The 9,645-nt window shown below is 43.3% G+C and overlaps 1 protein-coding gene across 1 annotated transcript in view; it reads left to right on the top strand.

Annotated features, from left to right (window-relative positions):
* The window catches only part of LOC139396671 (myosin-10-like), a gene marked incomplete at its 5' end in the record, with an annotated part of 69,746 nt that overhangs the window by 43,895 nt on the left and 16,206 nt on the right, over positions 1-9,645 (top strand). The window contains 6 exons of the mRNA XM_071143611.1: positions 687-889; positions 1,157-1,278; positions 1,435-1,504; positions 1,625-1,785; positions 4,720-4,828; positions 6,537-6,668. Of these exons, the coding sequence (XP_070999712.1) occupies positions 687-889; positions 1,157-1,278; positions 1,435-1,504; positions 1,625-1,785; positions 4,720-4,828; positions 6,537-6,668 (797 nt within the window). The remainder of the gene's footprint in view (positions 1-686; positions 890-1,156; positions 1,279-1,434; positions 1,505-1,624; positions 1,786-4,719; positions 4,829-6,536; positions 6,669-9,645) is intronic.

Below are 9,645 nucleotides of genomic sequence, written 5' to 3'. Positions count from 1 at the left end.
TTTAGTACCATGTTGTTACTGTTGTCCTCTGAATACTTCTCAACTCTGTTTCAGTATACATTTCTTACTCAACTCTTTTCTATTTATCTCACTTTACATTTGTACTTAGTTGTTCTTGTTGTTGTTGTTGTTGGTTTGCTTTTAGTGACCGTGCTGTGATTGTCTGGTGTTCATGCGTTGCTTTTTGACATCTTTTGCAACATTCTGAAGGAATTCACTTCATTTCTATAGAAGCTCCATAAACCACAAGGCACTGCTCTCACATCCTCACCAGGGCTACGTTCAGAATACTTAAACAGTTGCAAACGGTTTTGCTACACGTGTTTTTACAAAACAGCAAGTATTGTCAAGAAACATTGACCACAGAGAAACCTCCTGCAACATTTCAGATCCTGAAAAAGCCCTATATTAGTTTCTCCATTTTCTCTGGCATCACAATGGCCCCAACCAGAGCCACGGATATACAGAGTTTGATAAACTGTCTTCCATGTTGGCACCAAGCCGCCCCTGACATTAACATTGTCATTTGCATTCTAACTACAGTGTTAACTGAAACCTCTCCCACCAACATGGAGCCCGTTCCAAATCTCTAACCTAGTTGGCCAAACTCATGTCTGTAGCTCTGGTCCCTCCACCACCAACCCACCAATCAGAGCTGTTCTAACTGTGACGTCCTCTGCGTGTAGTGGAGAGGCCCGTAGGGCTGGACCAGGTGCCCAACGACACCAACAGTGGGCCGGTCAACTTCGGGGCGGGGCTGAAGACTAAGAAGGGGATGTTCAGGACCGTGGGTCAGCTCTACAAGGAGTCCCTCACCAAGCTGATGGCAACACTACGCAACACCAACCCGAACTTCCTCCGCTGTATCATCCCCAACCACGAGAAGAAGGTGAGAGAGGAGAGGAAGAGAGGAGAGGAGGAGGGGGAGAAGAGAGGGGAGGGTTAGGATGCTCACACAGCTAGGCTATTGATTGATTTCCCTCTATCTCTCAAACAGACAGACTATATATTCAACCACAGGTTATAACCCTACTCTCTCTGACTGTCTCTCTGACTGTCTCTCTGTGTCTGTTTTTTGTCTCCCTCTCTCTCTCTCTCTCTCTCTGTCTCTCTGTCTCTCTGTCTCTCTCTCTCTCCCTCTCTCTCTGTCTGTCAGTCTGGTAAGCTGACTCCCCATCTTGTTCTGGACCAGTTGAGGTGTAATGGAGTCTTAGAGGGGATCCGTATCTGCAGACAGGGCTTCCCCAACCGCATCCCCTTCCAGGAGTTCAGACAGAGGTAACATGGAGCGGGTCTGGCAAGAGGAAACACTTAACATCCACAATGATGGCTATCGTAACCATTTGTCTCACACCCACAGAAACACACATTCGCCTGTCAGTTGACGTTGTCATGTAGAGAACACAGTCCCAGTCTCTCTGTCTCTTCCTGTAGGTATGAGATCCTGACTCCTAATGCTATCCCTCGTACCTTCATGGACGGGAAGCAGGCCTGTGAACTCATGGTGAGTCCCATTGAACAGCTAAGCTGTACTGTCGTTTACCAAAATAGGGCCCTATGTGTTGAAGCACATGCATATATGGACGTGATTTCAACTTTGTATCCGTCCTCTCTCTGTCTCCAGATCAGAGCGTTGGAGCTGGACCGTAACCTGTTCAGAGTTGGGCAGAGCAAAGTGTTCTTCAGGGCTGGAGTCTTAGGTCACCTGGAGGAGGAGAGAGACCTGAAGATCACTGACACCATCATACGCTTCCAGAGCGCTGCCCGAGGATTCCTCGCACGCAGGTGTGTTTTAGTGTGTGTCTTTGTCTCTCTGTCTCTCTCTCTGTGTTGACTATCTCTGTCTCTCTCTCTGTGTTGACTCTCTCTGTCTCTCTCTCTGTGTTGACTCTCTCTGTCTCTCTGTCTCTCTCTCTGTGTTGACTCTCTGTCTCTCTGTCTCTCTCTCTGTGTTGACTCTCTGTGTTGACTCTCTCTGTCTATCTCTCTGTGTTGACTCTCTCTGTCTCTCTCTCTGTGTTGACTCTCTGTGTTGACTCTCTCTGTCTATCTCTCTGTGTTGACTCTCTCTGTCTCTCTCTCTGTGTTGACTCTCTGTGTTGACTCTCTCTGTCTCTCTTTCTGTGTTGACTCTCTCTCTCTCTCTGTTAACTCTCTCTGTGTTAACTCTCTCTGTGTTGACTTTCTCTGTCTCTCTCTCTGTGTTGACTCTCTGTGTTGACTCTCTCTCTTTCTCTGTCTCTCTCTGTGTTGACTCTCTGTCTCTCTCTCTCTGTTGATTCTCTGTGTTGACTCTCTCTCTCTCTGTCTCTCTGTGTTAACTCTCTCTGTGTTGACTCACTCTGTCTTTATCTGTGTTTTCTCTCTCTGTGTTGACTCTCTCTGTCTTTATCTGTGTTTTCTCTCTCTGTGTTGACTCTCTCTGTCTCTCTCTATCTCTCTCTCTGTCTCTCTCTGTGTTAACTCTCTCCGTCTTTCTCTCTGTGTTGACTCTCTGTGTTGACTCTCTCTGTGTTGACTCTCATTGTCTCTCTCTGTGTTGACTCTCTCTGTCTTCATCTGTGTTTTCTCTCTCTGTGTTGACTCTCTGTCTCTCTCTATCTCTCTCTCTGTCTCTCTCTGTGTTGACTCTCTCTGTATCTCTGTCTCTCTCTGTGTTGACACTCTCTGTCTCTCTCTCTGTCTCTCTCTGTGTTGACTCTCTCTGTCTCTCTCTCTGTCTCTCTCTGTGTTGACTCTCTGTCTCTCTCTGTGTTTTCTCTCTCTGTGTTGACTCTCTCTGTCTCTCTGTCTCTCTCTGTGTTGACTCTCTCTGTCTCTGTCTGTGTTGACTCTCTCTGTCTCTCTCTCTGTGTTGACTCTCTCTGTCTCTCTCTCTGTGTTGACTCTCTGTGTTGATTCTCTCTGTCTATCTCTCTGTGTTGACTCTCTCTGTCTCTCTATCTGTGTTGACTCTCTGTGTTTTAGTGTGTGTCTTTGTCTCTCTGTCTCTCTCTCTGTGTTGACTATCTCTGTCTCTCTCTCTGTGTTGACTCTCTCTGTCTCTCTCTCTGTGTTGACTCTCTCTGTCTCTCTGTCTCTCTCTCTCTGTGTTGACTCTCTCTGTCTCTCTCTCTGTGTTGACTCTCTGTGTTGACTCTCTCTGTCTCTCTCTCTGTGTTGACTCTCTCTGTCTCTCTGTCTCTCTCTCTGTGTTGACTCTCTGTCTCTCTGTCTCTCTCTCTGTGTTGACTCTCTCTGTCTCTCTCTCTGTGTTGACTCTCTGTGTTGACTCTCTCTGTCTATCTCTCTGTGTTGACTCTCTCTGTCTCTCTCTCTGTGTTGACTCTCTGTGTTGAATCTCTCTGTCTCTCTTTCTGTGTTGACTCTCTCTCTCTCTCTGTTAACTCTCTCTGTGTTAACTCTCTCTGTGTTGACTTTCTCTGTCTCTCTCTCTGTGTTGACTCTCTGTGTTGACTCTCTCTCTTTCTCTGTCTCTCTGTGTTAACTCTCTCTGTGTTGACTCTCTGTCTCTCTCTCTCTGTTGATTCTCTGTGTTGACTCTCTCTCTCTCTTTCTCTCTGTGTTAACTCTCTCTGTGTTGACTCACTCTGTCTTTCTCTCTGTGTTGACTCTCTGTGTTGACTCTCATTGTCTCTCTCTGTGTTGACTCTCTCTGTGTTGACTCTCTCTGTCTTTATCTGTGTTTTCTCTCTCTGTGTTGACTCTCTCTGTCTCTCTCTATCTCTCTCTCTGTCTCTCTCTGTGTTAACTCTCTCCGTCTTTCTCTCTGTGTTGACTCTCTGTGTTGACTCTCTCTGTGTTGACTCTCATTGTCTCTCTCTGTGTTGACTCTCTGTCTTCATCTGTGTTTTCTCTCTCTGTGTTGACTCTCTGTCTCTCTCTATCTCTCTCTGTCTCTCTCTGTGTTGACTCTCTCTGTATCTCTGTCTCTCTCTGTGTTGACTTTCTCTGTCTCTCTCTCTGTGTTGACTCTCTGTGTTGACTCTCTCTCTCTCTCTGTCTCTCTCTGTGTTAACTCTCTCTGTGTTGACTCTCTGTCTCTCTCTCTCTGTTGATTCTCTGTGTTGACTCACTCTGTCTTTCTCTCTGTGTTGACTCTCTGTGTTGACTCTCATTGTCTCTCTCTGTGTTGACTCTCTCTGTGTTGACTCTCTCTGTCTTTATCTGTGTTTTCTCTCTCTGTGTTGACTCTCTCTGTCTCTCTCTATCTCTCTCTCTGTCTCTCTCTGTGTTAACTCTCTCCGTCTCTCTCTCTGTGTTGACTCTGTGTTGACTCTCTCTGTGTTGACTCTCATTGTCTCTCTCTGTGTTGACTCTCTCTGTCTTCATCTGTGTTTTCTCTCTCTGTGTTGACTCTCTGTCTCTCTCTATCTCTCTCTCTGTCTCTCTCTGTGTTGACTCTCTCTGTATCTCTGTCTCTCTCTGTGTTGACACTCTCTGTCTTTCTCTGTCTCTCTCTGTGTTGACTCTCTCTGTCTCTCTCTCTGTCTCTCTCTGTGTTGACTCTCTGTCTCTCTCTGTGTTTTCTCTCTCTGTGTTGACTCTCTCTGTCTCTCTGTCTCTCTCTGTGTTGACACTCTCTGTCTCTCTCTCTGTCTCTCTCTGTGTTGACTCTCTGTCTCTCTCTGTGTTGACTCTCTCTGTCTCTCTCTGTGTTTTCTCTCTCTGTGTTTTCTCTCTCTGTGTTTTCTCTCTCTGTGTTGACTCTCTCTGTAGGGCCTTCCTGAAGAAGCAGCAGCAGCTGAGTGCTATGAGAGTGATGCAGAGGAACTGTGCTGCCTACCTCAAACTCAGGAACTGGCAATGGTGGAGGCTGTTCACCAAGGTACACACACACACATACCCACACATACACACACACAAACACATACACACTATAGCACAGGTACAATGGGGCAAAAAAGTATTTAGTCAGCCACCAATTGTGCAAGTTCTCCCACTTAAAAAGATGAGAGAGGCCTGTAATTTTCATCATAGGTACACTTCAACTGTGACAGACAAAATTAGAAAAATAAATGCAGAAAATCACATTGTAGGATTTTTAATGAATTTATTTGCAAATGATGGTGGAAAATAAGTATTTGGTCAATAACAAAAGTTTATCTCAATACTTTTGTTATATACCCTTTGTTGGCAATGACGGAGGTCAAACGTTTTCTGTAAGTCTTCACAAGGTTTTCACACACTGTTGCTGGTATTTTGGCCCATTCCTCCATGCAGATCTCCTCTAGAGCAGTGATGTTTTGGGGCTGTTGCTGGGCAACACGGACGTTCAACTCCCTTCAAAGATTTTCTATGGGGTTGAGATCTGGAGACCGGCTAGGCCACTCCAGGACCTTGAAATGCTTCTTACGAAGCCACTCCTTCAGTGCCCGGGCGGTGTGTTTGGGATCATTGTCAAGCTGAAAGACCCAGCCACGTTTCATCTTCAATGCCCTTGCTAATGGAAGGAGGTTTTCACTCAAAATCTCACGATACATGGCCCCATTCATTCTTTCCTTTACACGGATCAGTCGTCCTGGTCCCTTTGCAGAAAAACAGCCCCAAAGCATGATGTTTCCACCCCCATGCTTCACAGTAGGTATGGTGTTCTATCGATGCAACTCAGCATTCTTTGTCCTCCAAACACGACGAGTTGAGTTTTTACCAAAAAGTTATATTTTGGTTTCATCTGACCATATGACATTCTCCCAATCTTCTTCTGGATCATCCAAATTCTCTCTAGCAAACTTCAGACGGGCCTGGACATGTACTGGCTTAAGCAGGGGGACACGTCTGGCACTGCAGGATTTGAGTCCCTGGCGGCGTAGTGTGTTACTGATGGTAGGCTTTGTTACTTTGGTCCCAGCTCTCTGCAGGTCATTCACTAGGTCCCCCCTGTGGTTCTGGGATTTTTGCTCACCGTTTTTGTGATCATTTTGACCCCACGCTGTGAGATCTTGCGTGGAGCTCTAGATCGAGTGAGATTATCAGTGGTCTTGTATGTCTTCCATTTCCTAATAATTGCTCCCACAGTTGATTTCTTCAAACCAAGCTGCTTACCTATTGCAGATTCAGTCTTCCCAGCCTGGTGCAGGTCTACAATTTTGTTTCTGGTGTCCTTTGACAGCTCTTTGGTCTTGGCCATAGTAGAGTTTGGAGTGTGACTGTTTGAGGTTGTGGACAGGTGTCTTTTATACTGATAACAAGTTCAAACAGGTGCCATTAATACAGGTAACGAGTGGAGGACAGAGGAGCCTCTTAAAGAAGAAGTTACAGGTCTGTGAGAGCCAGAAATCTTGCTTGTTTGTAGGTGACCAAATACTTATTTTCCACCATAATTTGCAAATAAATTCAATAAAAATCCTACAATGGGATTTTCTGGATTTTTTTCCCTCATTTTGTCTGTCATATTTGAAGTGTACCTATGATGAAAATTACAGGCCTCTCTCATCTTTTTAAGTGGGAGAACTTGCACAATTGGTGGCTGACTAAATACTTTTTTGCCCCACTGTATGTGACCTAACCTGTGACCTCTGACCCGTGCCCCCCAGGTGAAGCCTCTGCTGCAGGTGACTCGTCAGGACGAGGAGATCCAGGTGAGGGAGTCGGAGCTTAAGAATGCCAAAGACAACCTGACCAGAGTGGAACAGGACTACACTGATCTGGACAAGAAACACATACAGGTAACACACCTTTCCTTTCTCTATCTATCTATCTGGAGGTTTCTCTATCTATCTATCTATCTATCTGGAGGTCTATCTATCTTTCTATCTATCTGGAGGTCTATCTATCTTTCTATCTGGAGGTTTCTCTATCTATCTATCTGGAGGTCTATCTACCTTTCTATCTATCTGGAGGTCTATCTATCTTTCTATCTGGAGGTTTCTCTATCTATCTATCTTGAGGTTTCTCTATCTATCTGGGGGGTTCTCTATCTATCTATCTGGAGGTCTATCTATCTATCTATCTGGAGGTCTATCTATCTTTCTATCTGGAGGTTTCTCTATCTATCTATCTTGAGGTTTCTCTATCTCTCTGGGAGGTTTATCTATCTATCTGGAGGTGTATCTATCTTATCTATCTGGAGGTGTATCTATCTATCTATCTGGGAGGTTTATCTATCAATCTGGAGGTGTATCTATATATCTATCTGGGAGGTTTATCTATCTATCTGGAGGTGTATCTATCTATCTCTCTGGATGTTTCTCTATCTATCTATCTGGAGGTGTATCTATCTATCTATCTGGAGGTGTATCTATCTATCTCTCTGGAGGTGTATCTATCTCTCTGGAGGTGTATATCTATCTATCTGGAGGTGTATCAATCTATCTATCTGGAGGTGTATATCTATCTATCTATCTGGAGGTGTATCAATCTATCTGGAGGTGTATCTATCTATCTCTCTGGATGTTTCTCTATCTATCTATCTGGAGGTGTATCTATCTATCTCTCTGGATGTTTCTCTATCTATCTATCTGGAGGTGTATCAATCTATCTATCTGGAGGTGTATATCTATCTATCTATCTGGAGGTGTATCAATCTATCTATCTGGAGGTGTATCTATCTATCTATCTGGAGGTTTATCTATCTCTCTGGAGGTGTATATCTATCTATCTATCTGGAGGTTTATCTATCTGGAGGTTTATCTGTCTATCTGGAGGTTTATCTGTCTATCTGGAGGTTTATCTGTCTATCTGGAGGTTTCTTTATCTATCTCTCTGGAGGTGTATCTATCTATCTGGAGGTGTATCTATCTATCTATCTGGAGGTGTATCTATCTATCTCTCTGGAGGTGTATCTATCTATCTCTCTGGAGGTGTATCTATATATCTATCTGGGAGGTTTATCTATCTATCTGGAGGTGTATCTATCTCTCTGGATGTTTCTCTATCTATCTCTCTGGAGGTGTATCTATCTATCTGGAGGTGTATCTATCTATCTATCTGGAGGTGTATCTATCTATCTGGAGGTGTATCTATCTATCTCTCTGGAGGTGTATATCTATCTATCTATCTGGAGGTTTATCTATCTATCTGGAGGTGTATCTATCTATCTCTCTGGAGGTGTATCTATCTATCTATCTGGAGGTGTATCTATCTATCTCTCTGGAGGTGTATCTATCTCTCTGGAGGTGTATATCTATCTATCTATCTGGAGGTGTATCAATCTATCTATCTGGAGGTGTATCAATCTATCTATCTGGAGGTGTATCAATCTATCTATCTGGATGTTTCTCTATCTATCTATCTGGAGGTGTATCAATCTATCTATCTGGAGGTGTATCTATCTATCTATCTGGAGGTGTATCAATCTATCTATCTGGAGGTGTATCTATCTATCTATCTGGAGGTTTATCTATCTCTCTGGAGGTGTATATCTATCTATCTATCTGGAGGTTTATCTATCTGGAGGTTTATCTGTCTATCTGGAGGTTTATCTGTCTATCTGGAGGTTTATCTGTCTATCTGGAGGTTTATCTATCTATCTATCTGGAGGTGTATCAATCTATCTATCTGGAGGTGTATCTATCTATCTCTCTGGATGTTTCTCTATCTATCTATCTGGAGGTGTATCTATCTATCTCTCTGGATGTTTCTCTATCTATCTATCTGGAGGTGTATCAATCTATCTATCTGGAGGTGTATCAATCTATCTATCTGGAGGTGTATCTATCTATCTCTCTGGATGTTTCTCTATCTATCTATCTGGAGGTGTATCAATCTATCTATCTGGAGGTGTATCAATCTATCTATCTGGAGGTGTATCTATCTATCTATCTGGAGGTGTATCAATCTATCTATCTGGAGGTGTATATCTATCTATCTATCTGGAGGTTTATCTATCTATCTGGAGGTTTATCTGTCTATCTGGAGGTTTATCTATCTATCTCTCTGGAGGTGTATATCTATCTATCTATCTGGAGGTTTATCTATCTGGAGGTTTATCTGTCTATCTGGAGGTTTATCTATCTATCTATCTGGAGGTGTATCTATCTATCTGGAGGTGTATCTATCTATCTATCTGGAGTTGTATCAATCTATCTATCTGGAGGTGTATCTATCTATCTATCTGGAGGTTTATCTATCTATCTGGAGGTGTATCTATCTATCTCTCTGGAGGTGTATATCTATCTATCTATCTGGAGGTGTATCTATCTATCTGGAGGTGTATCTATCTATCTATCTGGAGTTGTATCAATCTATCTATCTGGAGTTGTATCAATCTATCTATCTGGAGGTGTATCTATCTATCTATCTGGAGGTTTATCTATCTATCTATCTGGAGGTGTATCAATCTATCTATCTGGAGGTGTATCTATCTATCTATCTGGAGGTTTATCTATCTATCTGGAGGTGTATCTATCTATCTCTCTGGAGGTGTGTATCTATCTATCTATCTGGGAGGTTTATCTATCTATCTCTCTGGAGGTGTATCAATCTATCTATCTGGGAGGTGTATCTATCTATCTGGAGGTTTATCTGTCTATCTGGAGGTTTCTTTATCTATCTATCTGGAGGTGTCGCAATCTATCTATCTGGAGGTGTATCTATCTATCTATCTGGGAGGTTTATCTATCTATCTGGAGGTTTCTTTATCTATCTATCTGGAGGTGTATCAATCTATCTATCTGGAGGTTTCTTTATCTATCTATCTGGAGG

This window comes from Oncorhynchus clarkii, unplaced genomic scaffold (assembly GCF_045791955.1).
Source record: "Oncorhynchus clarkii lewisi isolate Uvic-CL-2024 unplaced genomic scaffold, UVic_Ocla_1.0 unplaced_contig_3076_pilon_pilon, whole genome shotgun sequence".
NCBI classification, from domain to species: domain Eukaryota; kingdom Metazoa; phylum Chordata; class Actinopteri; order Salmoniformes; family Salmonidae; genus Oncorhynchus; species Oncorhynchus clarkii.
This window is presented reverse-complemented; position numbering and strand designations above follow the sequence as displayed.